We start from the raw sequence: 17,961 nt of genomic DNA on the forward strand, positions 1-17,961 counted from the left end.
TTACGATTTTAATATAAGTAAAGCCCACACAACCTAATATCGGGAAATATTTTAATTCTTGTAAATTACCACCTAGGCTGCAGGTAATGTTTCCGTAGCTTACATTGTACTAAACTATTTACGCCTAATATAATACAATTATGTAGGGAAATTGTTGTCTTGTAAAACGTTTGTGAAATTTGTCTTGCCAATTATTCTAATTGTTGAAAGAACGTTGTGTCTGAGCGCGACCACTTTCCTTAATTTTATTTCATACAAAACACATCATCATCATTATTATTAATATTGCCAGTGGGCGGCGATACTGTACCGGGAGTTGAAAATCAATCATCAAACTACAGAACCAAAAGAAGAAGAAACGTTGCGTTGTCCAATGATATCTCGAGACGACAAAGATGCGACGGGCGCATTGATAGCGCAGCTACATACCGCCATGTCTCCGAAAGTAAAGTGGCGGCTAGCGATCACTGCTATTATACTTTGTGTGATTGTGATATTGTACCTAATTTTGACCCGTATTCCAACGTATATATACATTTTTGTCATTAGTGGTTGTGGCGTTGGTTGCTACTACAACGCGATAGATTTTCCTTTTCTCTCAAGATTAGGCCTTAATCCACGCCATGGTTTGACAATTCCAGCGGCTTTTCTTAACTGGTTACGCGGGTGGAGCATTAGTAGAGAATCGACAGCTAGGCGAAGAAACAGGACGCTTTCTCCCGCGAATAATGCTGTTTTGAGCAACGAAAAGCTTTCTGAAACTTCACTGCATTATCCGGATGCTTCTTTCAACTGTTCGTTTTACCCGCGACATACATACATGGATCGACCTGAGCCCAGTCCGTCGAGATTTTATGGAAAAACTCGTTTAACTCCCCTGAAAAAGAGACTTTCATACGGGTATGTTCAATTCCTTTAACATTATTTTTCTGAAGTCCAGTTGAAAATTTAATAACTCAAACTGCCAAATAACGTTAGCGTACAATGGGACTTTCTCTGTGTTTACGTTACTGATGAAAGTTATATTACTGTCAGTCTAAATAACCCACCAGCACATGTAAAAGTTAGCTACCAATTTAATCTTAGCCTGTATCCCTGTATTTCTTCTATTGCCAGAGGTGCCATGGAGAGTCCATCGCGCATTGTCTCCCCAGGACGACATTACACTGTCCATCAGGCGACAACCACATCCTTTGGAGTTCTACCCCAACCGTGGGATGGCTTCCACCAGAAGAGTATTCTAAAGCCGCGAAACTCTGCTGTAGTCCAAAGCGCTGTCAGGATAGCGAAACCAGAAAGCCACCCAAACATATCTGCTTTGTGAGTAGGATCTGTCAGCGCAGTAATATGCAGTATAATGATCTTCAGTCTACTTGAAACTTACTTACGTCATGTGCACATGTATACAACAACAGCCTTATAATGATGATGATAATAATTTCATATATCTGTATAGATAGATTTCTGGGCCTGTCCTCAGACTGGGGTAGGGGGAGTGTGTGGCTATGACCCCAGCGTCTGACATGATCGGGCCTCAGGTCAAAGAAGTTTGAGAGGGGCTGTCTTAAAGGACCAAGAGACCAATAATGTCAGTTTTGTATGTTCTGTGACATTGATATGACCAGTTGTGTTAATGGTTTGTGTATGCAGCTTTGATAATTTGAACTCGCACATGGCCTCGCCAGAAAGCCTGCAGAGACAGCCTGAGCCATGCTCTCGAGAGAGCGTACTGAGTGTGCTGAGAGAAAGCCGCAAACGAGAGGTGGACAAAGAGGATAAAAGAGAGAATACTGATGGGCAGTATGCAAAAAGAAGGTATAGAATGGCCATGAAGACACTGTGTGTGTGTTTTGAGAATGTTGAATGTGTGTGTTGGAAATATCATTAGCCTTGTAGTTCCTTAGCGTGCTCACAATTGCTCTCTTCTGCCTTAGTCGCCAAGACAGTGGTGGGAGTGCCAATTCAGGACTTGAGCCCCTATTGGCCAATGGAGCACCATCCCTGCAAGTACCAAGGTGAGTGTATGAACCTGAATTTTACGGGTTCTATAAGGGAGCTGTATCTCATGATTGGCATGGGGTACTTTCCATAAGATCATTTCTCAATGCAAATCAATCCTGCTATTAGGCTAACTGAAATAAAACCATGCCAAGCTCTAGGTATGGTGAAAGGTATATGATGTGGGGCTATTTTAATTCCAAAGGCCAAGGGAACTTTATCAGGATGTATCTATCTATCTATCTATCTATCTATCTCTCTCTCTGCCGACTTTGCTCCCTGTACACCCTTTGTCCTGTTATTTTGCACATATCTGTGGTCTTTTTACATTTCTAATGACTATTTTTGTTGCCCTGTCCTTCGTATCCTTCAGAACGGGTCAGAAGAGATGGCTGAATGGTGCGATGGCCGAGGAGTCGGCAACAAAGAGATCTCGCACGTCGTCCATCAGCTCAGGGGCCGGCGGCCCTAGCACTGCGGGGGCCCGTAACTCCATCACCAGCTCTTACAGCTCCTCCCAGGCTGCCTCCAAGGTAGATACTATTATGAAGCTGATTTGATCCAACAGCCGGATTACACCGGATCTAATCGTGGAGTGTAAAATGTTTTAGAAGTCTGGTGTAATTTCTTCGAATGTATGTCACTCTCACATGGGAATTGTGTGACATACAGCATCCAACTGAGTCACAAACTCACCTTTGCTGAAGAGAATTATATTGTGAAATTTGACGACACATTTACTATATATATATATATATATATATATATATATATATATATATATATATATATATATATATATATATATATATATTTTTTTTTTTTTTTTATTATTTATTTTATTTTAAATTTTTTACGTGTGCTATTAAGAGATTTAGTTTATCCTCCAGGTTCTGGTCACAGAAAAGTGGTTGTTTATTAAAGTTTATGCACGCTTCTTGTTTTCAGCGTAAGGCTCTCTCCAGCTCCAGTCAGTCCCCTTCAACAAGTCTGGGGTCCCCACGCCCTCAAACACCAGTGAGGGCAGCCAAAAAGCTCAGGTACATGCTTTCTCTACAGTTGGCTCTTTGACTTATGCTATGTAGTTGCCTCTGCTATTGAAGCAGGTATCACCAAGATGACAACTTAAGATTTTTTTTTATTTTTACCAATCAAGTACTGAAGGGTCTGTACATCCTTCGTAGTTGTGTATTCTTTAGTGCATTTGTAGTGGACGTGGTGGTGTATAACTCCTGCTCTGTCTTCTTGTTTGTGCCACAGGGATGAGACCACCGACTCACCAAGTTTGTCATTTGGAAAGTCTGACAAGAATGACTCTGATTCATCTCCGGCCGCAAGTAACTTTCATTTTCATGTTTTATAATCCATAACACTTCACATGTCCTCTATCTCATAGAATAAGTAGTACCATACCTGTCGGCATATTGTATTAGGAGATGACTGTTAGTGTTCTTACCTGTTCACAGAGGAGACCAAGCCTGCCCCTGAAACTCCCAAGTCTTTGGCCACCGCTAACTCGAAGGACCCTGGATCCCAGCGTAGGCGCAAGATTCCACTCGTGTCTCATAACAAAGATGGACAGATTCCTCTGGTGAGCGAAGCCTTTGCCTGACTTCATCTGTATACACTCAGATTCAGTTCTCCACCACACTCTTACTTTTAAATCAGTCAGACCAATATGTATCTTTTAAGACGATAGTAATAATGTTTTTTCTCCATAGCCCCCTCCACCTGAGCTTGGCTATACCATCACAGTTGAGGATTTGGACAGGGAGAGAAAAGCCAATCTCTCTCAGATTCAGAAGCTCCTGGAAGAACCTGGTAAGTTGAGCAAAGTGTCTGCCTGCTCTCTGAAATGCACTTGATTGGGTGTTTTTTTTGTGTTTTGATACCCAACACATCACATACCTGGTGTACCAGTGGCCTGCAATGGCAGGACAAAATGAAGTCCAATTTTGTTTTGCTTTTTAAAATAAAAAGTTCCTCCTGTCACTGCTCCAAATAAACAGGAGTTCCATAATTTTGTCATCACATCCATATAGGTGTAAACTGTAGAACCTGTGACATCACCTTTCCCACTGTTGTGATCCAAATTTGTGTTTTGTTCACAGAACCAGAGAAGCCTGCACCTGAACCTGCACCTGCAGCCACAGCGGCCTCCATCTCCCTCTTCTCCACCTCCACCTCCACCACAGCTGCCACGGCACCCCCAGCCACCACCACCACCTCCAGCGAGAGCACTCCAGCCACCTCGGCTCCTTCACTGAGCTCTGTCACAACCTCCGCTCCCACTCTCACCCTGCCCTCAGTGGTTCCCGGTGCATCCTCTGCCTTGGGGATCACTCCTGCCACTGCAACTGCCGCTGCCACCACTCTTGGGGCTCCTGCTGGCCTGCCGCCTCCCTACTCCTCCACCACCACCACCACCACCTCCTCCTCCTCACTGGGGCTCCTCGTAACCTCTCCCCCCACCTCTGCTGCTGCGAGCCAGCCCAACCTCCTGCTGGAGAGTCTGAAGGCCATGAGATCGCCTGCGTTTGGAAACACAATTGCAGGTCTGCACTGAGGAAATATTTTTAACATTTCAATTGTTTGAATATGAATGGGATGGATGTACATTTATAAAGTTCATTGGAGTGGTTTGGTCTCAGAGGTTGTCTTGCTAAGATTGTTGGCCAAGGGCATTTCAGTAGGGAAAGATCCTCCTGAGCCAGCAGTCAATCTAGACTGTTGCAGTCAAAATATATGCAGTTTTTTATATGTCTGCTCATTATAACGATTATTTTCATAGTCTATTAATTTTCTGTGGAGGAGTAAGTAAAGCTGAAAATATTCAAGTTTAAGAAGCTACAATCAAAGAGTTTTAATGCATTTTACGTAAAAGTAACACAAAGCAATGAATTGATAATCAAAATAGTTGCCAATTAATTTCATTAAATTAAGTCAACGATTAATCGATGAAATGTTGCAGCCCTACTGCTCAAGTTTACATGTCTTTTGTGTTTTTATCGTTGATCTCATGTTTATATGTCTGTTGTGTGTTTAGTGTTGATCTCATGTTTACATGTTTGTTGTGTGTTTAGTATTGATCTCATGTTTACATGTTTGTTGTGTGTTTAGTGTTGATCTCATGTTTACATGTCTGTTGTGTGTTTAGTGTTGATCTCTCACGGTGTTCCCTCTGCCCTTAGGTACCACCTTGCCCACACCAGCTGCCGTGATGACAACTGCTGTGCTGACACCCGCTGCCCAGAGTGCGGGCCCTGTGAAGTCTGAGCCCAGTGCGGCTGCCCCACCGGCCGGTGCCCCTCCAGCGTACCCCGGTGCAACGCGCCCGGCCCCCAACATGAACTCGGCCTTCGCCCAGGTCCTGAGTCAGCCCCTGCAGGTGTCCTCGAGCGGAGCAAGCCTGTTTGGGCTGGTCAAGCCGACGGCGACCCTCGCCTCCACAGGCCCCCCAGCCAGTTGCTCTTCCTCATCCTCATCCTCATCCTTAGCCCAGACAACGATGGCGGCGGCGGTTGCCTCATCTGGTATCGGCCTTTTTGGCACCACCACGTCAGCCGCACTGCCGACCTCTGGCTTCAAGCCCATCTTTGGAGCGTCCACCACAGCCCCTGCCTCGTTGCCGGCGCAAGAGAGCAAACCTGCTGTTCCCACCTACACAAACATCTTTGGCAGTACGAACAGCAGCAACATTTTCAGCCAGATGGGGGCCCCGGCAACGACGTCGGCTCCAGCGGCCGCATCAGCAGCACCGGCTGTGGCAGGCGGTGGAAGCACCAGTCTGTTTGGAGGGCTCACCGCCAGCCGGACGGCTCCGGCCTCCACCGCCGCTAGCGCTGCAACCTCCACGCCTGCCAAGTCTCTGTTTGGCAGCTGGGGTGCGGCAGCACCGGCGGCAACTGCCACTACACCTGCCAACACATTCCAATTCGGAGGCTCCTCCACCACGACTGCCAGTGGCGCGGCACCAGCACCAGCGTCTGTCTCCACTGTCAACTCCTCCAGCACCACCACGTTCCAGTTTGGTGGGGTCCAACAACCGGCACCCACTGCCGCCGCCTCCACCCAGCCCGCGGCCCCTCAGGGTGGCTTCTCGTTTGGCCAGCCGTCAGGGGGTCAGAGCTCCACGCCGGCTACCTTCGGAGGGTTTGGCATGGCAAGCGCTAACTCCGCAGCCGCCCCCGCCTCTTCCTCCGCCGCCACCATGCCAGCAGCATCAGTGTCTGTGTTCGGGACATCATCCTTCGGCGGTGCCACCCAAGCAGCATCTGGCGGCAAGCCCTTTACATTTGGGGGCGCGGCAGCGGCAGGGCCGTCGACCGGCAACGCGGCATCTCCATTTGGGTTCGGAGGTGGTGCTGGGGGCGCCACTGCTGCGCCCTCTGCCACGCCAGCATCTGCTTTCGGCACGGGCGGGCAGTCGATGTTCGGCAGCAGTGCTGGAAGCGCAGCATCAGGCTTCTCGTTCGGGGGTGCGGGTGCGGGCGCTGCCGCCGCCGCCGCCGCCACCACCACCACCTCCGCTCCTGCTGTCCCGACCTTCGGGACCCCCTCCACTCAGACTGCAGCCCCCCTCGCGGCGGCAAACCCCACTTTCACATTTGGCCAGCCGGCGCAGAACACCCCGGCAACCCCTGCAACCAACTCCAACACGGGCGGCTTCAACTTCGGCACACCTCAGTCTCAGACACCCTCATTCTCATTTGGAGCCAATACAGCCAACTTTCTTGGTAAAGAGTAGCAGATGATGTGATTATATGTCTGTTTTCACACCACATGCCTTATAGAGAAGATAAACACACACACACACACACACACACACACACACACACAGTGTTATTGTCTGTGTAGTACATATTTATGTGTGTGTGTATTTATATATTCTAAGAGGGAAGGGTTCTTTCAGCAACTTTCAGTCTATGCCTCAGTTAACCAGAGGCATTGTAAAAGTAATGCATTTAGGCCTCAGACTCGGAGGATGCATGTTGTTGATTGTATAGAGATGAAAGGCATGTGTCTCATTGTCTTGGTTTTTTTCTGTCTCTCAGCGACATCCACACCATTCAATCAGCCGGCTGCTGGAGGCTCCATGGCCTTTGGTTCACCCCAGGCACCCCAAGCACAGGGCTTCAACGCACAGACAGGCTCTCCTTTCGGTATGTACTTATTGTCTTTCCATAGCTGGACATGATCTTGTACGGTGCTTCAAGCTGGGTTGGCAGTTTTAGCCTCCATAAGTCTCCGTATTGGATCCGCCTTCTGTGCAGTTTGCTTGCTATTTGCATTTAAAGGCGAGTTTTGACTTTGCTGTTCTATGTGGTCCAGGAGAGGTTTTATTTCTGTTATTGCATTTTAGAGAAAACAAAAAAACGTTTACTTATTGCATGTTGAAGGAAAGCAAATGACACCTATCCTAAGGTTCCGGGTTCTCTGTCTCTTCCAGGGGGCGCTCCTATGGGAAGCTTCTCAATCGGCGCTGGCTCCAAACCCTCTGCTCGCCAGAGGCTGCAAGCTCGTAGGATGCACGTGAGGAAGAAGTAGCCCCTCACCACTGGGGTTTCGTCAGCAGCACAGCGCCCCCAATGGACTATTTCAGCTACTGCAACCACTGTGGTTGCTGCGGCCATGGCTGTACTGAGTAAATATATGATAGGTTTAAAATGAGTCCCTTTTTTGTACTTGAAAAAAAAAAACCCTAAAAACTTAAGATGAGGAATTTGAGTTTCATTACTTTGCATTGTATGTATTATTTTATTGTTTTTGATTTTAGTGTCTAATTTTACCATGAAATTGTTTTTCCTCAATAAAGTGTGTATAAGGTTTTTTTCCATCCCATGCTGTGTCAGAATTTCTTGAAGTGGAAAATTATTTATATAGAGGATGGTAGTTTACTATAAAAAGCTAGAGATGGTACATGTATAGGTGGGTCATTCCGTGTCAAATCAGATGAGGTTGTTGCGTGTCTACATCAAGAATGGTTCCCAAAACCAAGGCCTGTAAAATATTTCTGTCTTAATATTATTTTCAGCCCTTGAAATTACTTTTTTACAACCTGAAAATCACATTGTCTGGTAAGATATGTTTGGGCATTAATATAATGAAAAGTATTATTCATAGGCAGCCCAAACTTTGTTGGGTGGAAGACAAACATGTTCTCAGTATTAATGAACCATTAAAAATTTGTACGCCATTCTTGTTATGGATTTTCTACAGGGCCCTAGATTTAGAAAAAAGAGTGACAATAAGGGTAGTATACACTTGTTTTTGTATGCATTTGGTAAAATCAATCATTATTTTTTTCTTTACATACTATATTAATGTTGTACCAATATTTGAGCTCTCCACAATGGGCTTGAAGATTTGGATCATTTTCATAGGATAAAAATGGTATGTGGGGTAGCTAGTAGGCACCTAATGTATGTGAAAGTAGCTCTGTGTATGGCCATTTAGTGTACAAAGTGCCAATGTTGTACCATAGATAGATACATTGAGTCAAAATCACTGTTTTGCTTCAGGGCCAACCCCAAAAGTATACAATGTAACCAAGTCAGTGTATTTATGTACGAATGAAACATGGTACATCATTGGCACTTTATACATGAAATGACTATAAACAGCTATTCCCACATTGATTTTCGTGTTCTTACTAGTTACCTCACATGCCATTTTAGTCCTATGAACGTTACCAAAAACTGCAATCTCACCTTGTTTTATCTTTATGTGCATTTGTTGCAGAGACCTCAAATATTGGCTCAACATTAATAAAGTATTGTATTTGCAGACAAAATAATGATTGGTGACATGTGGATACAAAAATTAGTTTGCAAGATCTTCAATATCATCAGTTTTGCATTTCTTTCCATATCTAGGCACTTATATAGGCTAGGAATAAAACTTTTCATAAAGTATTTAAGTTAGCCTCATATTTCAGTTAGCCTATTAGCTGGTTTGATTTGCATTGAGCTCAATGTGCATCAAACCAGCTAATAGGCTAACTGAAACAAAACCATGCCAAACTCTAGGTATGGTGAAGGGTATGTGATGAAGTGGGGCTATTTTAATTCCAAAGGCCAAGGGAACTTTATCAGGATGCATAGTATCCTGGATCCATGAAATGACTGGCCTTTAAAAATAAAAATCTGCCTGCCTCTATGGGAATTTTAACATAGGGGTGCCAATACTTATGATCCATGTATTTTAAGGAAGAAAATGTATTTATTTATGATACATTATTCATTCACAAAGAAAATTGGTGTCCTTAAAGGTTGGATATTTCCTCATTTTGGTTACTTATTGCATTAAGATCAATTTCCAAAAGATGATTTTATATTCCTCCTTTTAGTCAACTTTAGCAGAGGTGCCAATAATTCTGGAGGGTACTGTATGTACCTGGAGAAGGGAAGACTTATCTTTCAACCCAATTTTAACATGGACATGACTTCATATTGAGAAAGTTAAGAATGTTAAATGTCAGTTGTAGTCATAGTTCACAGATTTTTCATAATAAACCATCTTAGAATTACTGAGGATTCTAGAATAATAAATAGGGGGAGGTGTTTTGAACCGGTATCATACAGGTGCATTAATTCACATGCACCAATAGAGAGAACATGTTTATGGTGTCATATAAACAGGAACATACAGACGCATTACATCACTTCTAAACATTGAAAGTACATAAGTCCTAAAATAGGCCCATAAATGATCACTGCACAGCCAGTCCTGTAGTTCAAAACAGTCACTGTGTTGTCTTCTGCTTCTTCCTGTTCCTATTCCGGTTCCTCTTGCGCTTCTTCGCTGAAGAGTTCTGCTGCTCTTCCTCTGGGGAACAAAGCTCCTCTTCAACATCCTCCTCTGCCTCGAGAGAACCACCAACAGGTGGAACCACCATTGGGGAAGGGCTACATCAAGAGAAAAGTGGTGTTGTATTAGCAACAGTACATTACTATATCCAACCATAATACAGTTTATTGACTGCATTGATCTTTCCTCATATATGACAACATACAGAATTTGCTGGTTCATGGCTTGACTTCCAGGAGCTTGTCGTTCAAACATGGCAACAAAGAAGCCATGAGTGAGAGTCTTGGTGCTACTGGCACGCAGGCATTGTGTGTGCGGAGACAGTCCTCGCTCAGGCCATTGTGGGAAAAGCTTCACCAGCCTACAGAGTGTGGAAGGACAGTCACTGTTAGCACACCAAGTGTGAAACTGCACACTTTTCTTTAAAATACCTTTAAATTCTCCAAACCTGAACAATAGTTAACACTGACCCAGGTTGCACGTGAGCCTACCTGAAAGCAGGGTTTTGTTGAAGGCAGGCAGCGACCACCTGTTCGTTCTCCTCTGTGTGTATGGAGCAGGTGGAGTAGACCACACGCTGCACCCGTGGGAACTGAAGGGCGTGGGTCAGACAGCGCTGCTGGAACGCAGACAGAGCCTGTAGCCGACTGGCTTCCTTCGCCTCTGCCTGAGCCTGCTCTTCTGGCAGCTCAGAGCCTCCATCACGCAGACATACCATTCCTGCAGGATAATAGAAGAACACCAAGAAGTCAACACTTGCCCTTTTTTATGCAAGGTTGAAGAGGTGTCTGGGCCTTGTCTTCGGTGTTCAGCACTGCAAGAACATCATCCAGAATTGAGTTGGCAATCACCAAATGTACTGGTAATCAAACATTTAAACAGAAGAGATAAAGAAACACATTTGAAGATGATTCAATCCATTGTTCAAGCTACAACACAGACCAAATATAATACCGCAAGTCGTGAGGTTATGTTTTACTGCACCTGATCCACTGCATGAAGGATCCAACAGAATGTACTTCACATCCTTGTATTCTGCACTCTGTGGGTCCACCTTTAGAAAGTCTTGATTGGCCAACTGTTGACATGTGACTCCAGCTCTGAGTAGTAGGGTGCTCATGGTGGACAAGCGCTTGGCATCAAGGTCAAAGGCAAATAGCTTCCTGAAGAGATGTACCACACAAAGGCTCAATAAAACGCACAAACTCACAACTCTGACATATCTATGCCATGGCCATGCCATATCCATGCCATGTATCCAGCTGGATATCATGGATAGTATAGAATATAGTTCATATAGTATAGTATGCATATTGTGCGTGCCTACCCCTTGTTGCTCATGAGAGCAGCGAGGTGGCTGGTCTTGTTCCCTGGTGCAGCACAGGCATCAATAACATGGCTCCCAGCAGGGGGGTTGAGAAGAAATGCTGGCAGACAGCTAGCCTGCAACAGTAGTCAACAACTGTTGTAACAAACTGTGCTTTATAAGAGATGACAATACATTGAAACAACAAGCATATTCTGAAATACAACAAGCAGGTTATATACCTTATCTTGAAGAATAACATGCCCAGCTTTATACAGAAAGTGGTCGTGGAAGTCTGTTTTTGCAGAGAAAACCAGTAGGTTTGGTAGGTGAAGGTCAGTGATGAATGATTTGTCAGAGAGCCTGCACAAATCCTGAATCCTGTAGATAAATGTCATATTTAAATCAGAAATATAACTACATGCATAACTACAGATCATATGACTAACATCTGATTTAGTCAGTCTAAAAGGCATTTTACACACAACTTATATTACTATGACTGACCCGTTTGCATGCCCCTGATAGGAGAAGCCCTCTCTTTTCATATAGTCAATGACATCATCCACTGTGGTCTTCAGGGTGTTCACTCGCACATACCGTGGAAGTTGATCTCCTGTGGGGATGAAATAAATCAATCATAGCTCCTACTTTAAAGTCTTTGGGTGTGCACAATATCTACATGTCCTCTATCAAGTCGAATGTCACCATTTGAAGCATTTCAGCATCATCTACCGTAGTATCTCAGTTTGAAGTATTTCAGGTCTATGTGTAGCACTTAATTTTTAACCTTCCTGAAATGTTGTTTGTTCACTTACCATCTCCCTTCTTCACATTGGCAGGAAGGAGGTCCTCATTGCAGCTGACCTTCTTTTTCACCTTCATCCTAGCCAGAGCAGCTTGGAGACGTGATCGATGCTTCATCATCAGTGTCTTCCAATGTCCCCCACATTTCAGGCCTTGTCCGAAGAGCAGATCATACACAAGAACCTAGTGACAGGGAATGCGCAGGTTTCTGTTGATAGCATGCTGGATATATTCAAAATTGTGTTTGCCGGTAATTATGCAGACAGAGATTGTGAAAGTGTCCACTGTCAAATAAAAAGAAAACCATGATACTAATGGCAAGATCTACAATATAGATGCTGCTGTTTAACAATGGTGAGCAGACGCCACCACCGACACTGAATTGTATCAAACACCTTCTTTTAAGTATAGTTTCCATAATTGCTTTCATCGATGTTGATTCAGCAAAAAAAGCATTCAAGATACCTTTGCGAGATTGATTCGGAGCTTGGTTTCTTTGATCAGCTTGGTAGTGTCAATGATCTCCTGTAACACTGTTGAATACTTCTGTGTCTCGCATACCAGAGCAAAGAGCTGCTTGATGTTCTAAGACGGGAAAGAATACACAGAATAATGCTTATGAACCAGTTAAATGACATCTGAAAACACATAAACACCATACAGCAGTAGTATAAAGACTTGGACGGCTGCAAGTGCTTTAAGTTACCAGAACATACCTCAAACTTGCTGTCGTAAACCAAAGTCTTTACAGCTCCTCGTTTCTGTTCAACTTTATCAAGAATACCTGCTGCGTTGCTATACAACGCCATGTTAATTAACTGCACACTACGGCTAATTGAATCGATGTATTATCATTTGATCAGCAAGGAAAATAGCCCAAATCCAATATGTTCCTTCTATCTAAACAGCCCACGTTTAAGCATATAAGGAGAATTTTCTTTACGGCTGCTGTAAGCAATTGTAATGCTTTACGTCAGACAAATTGAGAAGTTCATTCTGCTTTACGGCAGTAGTCACAACTTGCCTGCCTGGTAGCTGGTACTATTCGGTTTTGAGCTAAGGACTGCTGTATTTTTAACGTGTTAGTGAGAAACCTTTGCGCATCAGACAAACCGGTTGTATTGATAACTTCTAAGTAACGCCATAAAACCCCTGGGTTCTGCATTTAGATTCGCTAGCCATTTAGCTCGTGAGCAAACCAACGGTGACTCGGGCTGCTGCGGTGGAACTTGAGACTTCTCAGTGCAACTTGAGTGAGAGCTGATAGCTAGTTAGCCAACTGAAGGTTTGGGGTAACGTGGCACAAACATTTATATAAAAATGGAGCCAGCTGCCCTTATAGCTCTTACTTTATTGATCGGAGCCTTGATTCTTCTGGTTGCCGTCGCAGTAAGCAAAAGAAAAGGCGAATTGTCTGAACAAGTGGAACAGAAAGAAGTCTCTGGTAACGTTAACGTTAAGGATCTATTCGGAGACAAAGCCGATTTATCGTTGGTGTTTCAATTACCACTGTATTTTTCAACACATTCTAGAACCAGTATTTTACTTGGATTAAAAACGTAAACGTAACGCAAACTATTAACATTAGGGTGGGGAAAGCGTTGTACCTGTAACTTATTGTACGCTGGGAACTGATATGTAAATATGTATGTATGTAAACTTATCTTGGTTAACTTCCTGATGGAATTCGAATCGATAAATACGAAGTATGATAACAGTTATGTTTTGATAGACTGACTGGACCTGTAGTGAGGCGTCAGGTCTTGATCGTAGTATTAGATGTGCAAAGGTTGCATATTTTATGTACCTCTGTGCAATACTTCAATCACAATATTCTGATAAGTTTGTATGTCATGCTTTGCCTTCCAGTAGAGGAGAACGTGGCGAAATCAGCCCCAGCCAAAAAGCAGAAAGCCCAACAGCGTCCAAGGAAGGAGAGAGTCCAACAACATACCTTCACTCACCCGCTGCTGGCTTCCTCTCTAAAAGTAGGTGCAGGCATGTCCGTTACACATTCCTTTCGAAGAACAATTTAAGGCCAAATCATTCCCATTTCTCATTATGTATGGTGTTGTTGCCATTCTTGTCTACACCCTCTTCCATTAATGTTTCACAGTTTATGAAAATACTGCATAAATTGTAAAGTGTCTTTGGTAAAGGAAATATGTGTTAACTGCAGGTTGGTCATGAAAGGCCAGGCTGATATGACTTTCTTGTTGCATTTGCATTGTTAGGGCTATGAGATGTGTGTTGTTTATAAGAGGATAATAAATAAGCAGTGTAAGGCCACACACATCCCTTGGATGAGTGCAGGATCCAGTACAAGAGTATCCAAAGAAAATAAGGAAGATCCGCACACCATATAGCTCCCATTCACAGATTTATTTATTTGTTTCAACCCGTGTCTGAGGAAGAGCCACACTGGTGTTCATGCACATACCTTGTGTCTTGGACCAACACACTATCAATACACCAGGCAGTTAACACATTGTTTCAAGAGCAGCGAAGAAATGGGTGACATCTGTTTGGCTGTTGAGCTCAAATATCAATGACCTTTGTCAGAACTGATGACTTCATTAAATTCAAGTGTGGGTAAGGTGTTTTACTAGATAAATTATTGAATTTCTAGGCTTGGATTGTAAAACTGATGACGTTTTCAAGGGTTGATGTAATCAGAGAGGTTTCCTGTGTTGCATGATGGTTTTTGAACTTTGAATGCTGATAAACTTAAGGTGTTCCACCTAAGTATTCATATGATTACACCTGCATGTTGAGGCCACTTTTGTGTGTGAGGCAAGTATTTTATACAAAATGAACTTGTTTTTTATTTTTGTTTTTTGGGGTGGGGGGGGGGGGCAGTTTTAAAGGGACACCAGGCAACATTTTCGTGTTAATTAATCATCTTCGTAAGTCAGTATATGGTTAAATGACACTTTACAGGGCGAATGAAGACTCTCTCGCCCACCCGTACTGCCTGCAGAAAGAATATCCCGCTTGCAAGTTCAGTGTATCGTACCCGCCGACCTTCAGTCTCACAAAGTCTCACATCGCGAGAAGCAGGATCAGTTTACATCCTGCATCCACAGCACAGAGGCAGGCTAATGAAACGCTAGCAATTGTTGCAAACGTGTGTATCATGGCAGATCCGGCGAAGAAGACGGAAGATGCAAAGAAAAGGAAAATAGCTTTAGACCGAGCGAGGGCTTGCATACGTATCGACACGTACAGATGCTAGGGGGAGTTTCGTAGAGAAAAAGCATCAGGCTTGCCTGGTGTCCCTTTAATATTCATAAAGTTTCACGAAATTAGTTACTAGCAAAGCTTATGTTATAAATTTGCCATTATTTTGGTTGTTTGGTCATATTCTTATGTTCTGTTAAGAAAACAAAGCTGCAATAAAATGGTTGTCATCGTTGTTGTAACTGGCAAACAATGTTTGTAGCCTAAATGCTTAATATTTCTTTTTAACAGGTATACTTTTATGTATTTATTTGCACTGTATAAATTGTGTGCTAACCTATTCATTAATTTCCACTCTCTGTTTACTCTAGAGTCACAACAGCAGTGTGACCTGTATCGATTTCAGCAGTAATGGGAAGTACCTGGCCTCATGTGCGGATGACCGCACAGTTCGATTATGGAGCACCAAGGACTTCATGGATCGAGACCATCGCTGCCTGCGGGCTAATGTAGAACTAGACCATGCTACACTGGTCCGATTCAGCCCAGACTCAAGGTAGGAACATTATCTAGGAACATTAGAGATGTATTACCGAATTCAAAGATATCCTTTCTGACCATTAACTTTCTGACTCTAGGGCTTTCATCACCTGGTTAGCAAATGGAGATACAATACGGATTTTTAAAATGACTAAAAAGGAAGATGGAACATTCATTTTCAAAGCTAATCCAGAAGACTTCCCCCAAAGACACAAGGCAAATGTTATTAATATTGGAATAGCAGAAACAGGTTTGTATGACCGTTTCATAAACTACAGCAGTGATGTTCACTTGGCAGAAGAAGACATTTCAACGAATGAGATGGCATAGTGAACAAAATGTGGCTGGTTTTGCTGACTTGTTCTATTTTTGTTAAATTTAGGCAAATTTATCATGAGTGCATCTAGTGACACTACTATTCTGGTGTGGGACCTTAAAGGAGAGGTGCTGGCCTCTATAAACACTAACCAGATGACCAACTCCTATGCTTCTATCTCGCCTTGTGGAAGGTATGTTATTGTTCACTTTGTGAATAGGGTCTGGGGACATTCATTGGGAAATGTTTCCAACAGTGACATACCGGTACTAATGGGCGTACACTTTTGGGCAAAGTTTGAAATCATTCCAGCCTAACCAATTGCATTGATCAGGGATCCCTAATGTTATTTCCTACTTCGCCACTTACCTTTGCAAAAGGATAATAAATCGCATCGACAGCAAGGAAATAATTACAGATGTGTAATGTTTGCTGGCATTGCGACTTCCTCTAATTCTTCCACTGCCACTATATATTTTGAAACTAACGTCATCCCCTCTTGTTGGTTCAAAAGCATTGGTTACTTTTTCCCCTTGCATCCCGTGGAACCAATCAGATCGTATCTGATATAGGCGGGCCAGAGGCGAGCTAAACTGATGACAACAGCGCTGCAACGTTGGAAACATTGACCGTAGTGTTATCCAATTGCGTCGAAGTCCGCAATCATTCAGAGTAAACATTGGTCTGGTGTTATCCAATTGCGTGCAGTGAGATTTTCAAATGCATGTTTGGTGCCGCCCCTCGAGTTGGGCCATTACATTGTTCATGGCCAGACCCTTTATCTTTCTAGATTATCAGGGTCTGGATTTTCCAGGTTAGATATTGCTACTCCTGCAAATGATAAAATCGTCTTATGTTGTGGCCATACTTTTCTGTTTTCTCTGTTTAAAGTACCAGGGACGTTCATTTACTGCGTCCACAGACGGATTTACAAGTGAAACAGAAGTGTGCCTGTGATTGATTTGTCATGTTTGTTTGTGTTGGACCAGGTTTATTGCTTCCTGTGGTTTCACCCCTGATGTGAAAGTGTGGGAGGTCTGCTTTGCGAAGAGTGGGGAGTTTAAAGAGGTGGCGCGGGCGTTTGACCTCAAAGGGCATTCAGCAGGTGTCCACTCGTTTGCCTTCTCAAATGATTCCCGAAGGTATGACACCACTGTTAAGAAGCTTGTACAGTATTTTACATCCAGAGGACTTCCAGCTACATTCAGTACATACATTTTTAGTTGATGCTGATGGGATTTCTCTAGCTAGAGACTTGGTAGACATTTTTGATTCTCCTTTCTGATATGATGTGATATCTCCAACAACTTTCCTGTCCCACAGAATGGCGACCGTCTCCAAAGACGGCACGTGGAAGCTGTGGGACACAGACGTGGAGTACAAGAAGCAGCAGGACCCCTACCTCCTCCGCACTGTCCCCTGCAAGTCCTCGGAGGGCAGTCGGATCGCCCTGTCGCCTGATGCGCGCGTAGTGGCCGTGTCCAGTGGCTGCGACATCGCCATGTTCAACGCCGCCACTGGTGAGCTGGAGGAAGAGTTCCAAGGCGTCCACTCAGAAGAGATCAACAACATGAAGTTTGACATCAACGGCCGCTTCCTGGTCTCCAGCGGCGACCGCGCCATCCGAGTGTTCCACAACGCCACGGGCTACCGTGCCGCGATCCAGGACATGCAGGCCATGCTCAAGAAGGCCTCGAACGAGGGCATGCGGCTGCGGCTACAGCAGCAGATTCAGGATGCGCAGAGCGCCCTGGACACGGTGCTCACCGGCGCAGGCAAGGACTGAACCTGACAGGACTGAAACTGAGCTGACAGGAAGCCACCTCTTGTGGTGGTCTCCTCCACTTCCTCCTCCTCATCCTCGAGCTCCGTGTCCGGTGTGGAGGTCTGGCTGATGGTGAAGATGCCTTTGATCTGTGACATTTGCATGTTGATTTTATGCAGAATAAAACAAGTGTTTGTAAGAATGCTGAAGGCAATTGTTTGTTTTTTTAATCCCTGTGGG

General features: G+C 44.1%; 3 protein-coding genes across 4 annotated transcripts; 2 read left to right on the plus strand and 1 right to left on the minus strand.

Moving 5' to 3' along the window:
* The first annotated feature begins 411 nt into the window (after window positions 1-411).
* On the plus strand, window positions 412-7,839 carry pom121 (POM121 transmembrane nucleoporin). Its single transcript, XM_076274315.1, has 13 exons — window positions 412-900; window positions 1,117-1,320; window positions 1,651-1,815; window positions 1,935-2,015; window positions 2,372-2,531; window positions 2,947-3,038; window positions 3,259-3,335; window positions 3,465-3,589; window positions 3,720-3,819; window positions 4,110-4,553; window positions 5,190-6,734; window positions 7,053-7,160; window positions 7,448-7,839. The coding sequence occupies exons 1-13, from the start codon at window positions 434-436 to the stop codon at window positions 7,543-7,545; spliced, it is 3,666 nt and encodes a 1,221-aa protein (XP_076130430.1). The 5' UTR covers window positions 412-433; the 3' UTR covers window positions 7,546-7,839.
* Window positions 7,840-9,604: 1,765 nt separating this feature from the next.
* Window positions 9,605-12,857, minus strand: nsun5 (NOP2/Sun RNA methyltransferase 5). The gene is made up of 10 exons (XM_076273454.1): window positions 12,637-12,857; window positions 12,386-12,505; window positions 11,932-12,103; window positions 11,621-11,729; window positions 11,356-11,494; window positions 11,135-11,250; window positions 10,792-10,970; window positions 10,299-10,527; window positions 10,013-10,168; window positions 9,605-9,905 (listed from the first exon to the last, which is right to left on the minus strand). The coding sequence occupies exons 1-10, from the start codon at window positions 12,727-12,729 to the stop codon at window positions 9,743-9,745; spliced, it is 1,476 nt and encodes a 491-aa protein (XP_076129569.1). The 5' UTR covers window positions 12,730-12,857; the 3' UTR covers window positions 9,605-9,742.
* An 80-nt stretch (window positions 12,858-12,937) lies between these two features.
* On the plus strand, window positions 12,938-17,923 carry tbl2 (transducin beta like 2). Of its 2 annotated transcripts, none has more exons than XM_076273456.1 (7): window positions 12,938-13,364; window positions 13,793-13,908; window positions 15,472-15,656; window positions 15,739-15,890; window positions 16,023-16,149; window positions 16,946-17,098; window positions 17,280-17,923. In XM_076273456.1, the coding sequence occupies exons 1-7, from the start codon at window positions 13,241-13,243 to the stop codon at window positions 17,740-17,742; spliced, it is 1,320 nt and encodes a 439-aa protein (XP_076129571.1). In that variant the 5' UTR covers window positions 12,938-13,240; the 3' UTR covers window positions 17,743-17,923. The 2 variants fall into 2 exon arrangements, with proteins under 2 accessions (XP_076129571.1, XP_076129570.1); XM_076273455.1 differs by having other exon boundaries at window positions 12,939-13,364; window positions 13,790-13,908.
* The last annotated feature ends 38 nt before the right edge of the window (window positions 17,924-17,961 follow it).

The sequence above is a fragment of the Alosa pseudoharengus genome, unplaced genomic scaffold, assembly GCF_046254945.1.
Source record: "Alosa pseudoharengus isolate Yale_2024_CS ecotype anadromous, Long Island Sound unplaced genomic scaffold, YU_APseudo_1.1 YU_APseudo_1.1_scf_8, whole genome shotgun sequence".
Classification (NCBI taxonomy): domain Eukaryota; kingdom Metazoa; phylum Chordata; class Actinopteri; order Clupeiformes; family Clupeidae; genus Alosa; species Alosa pseudoharengus.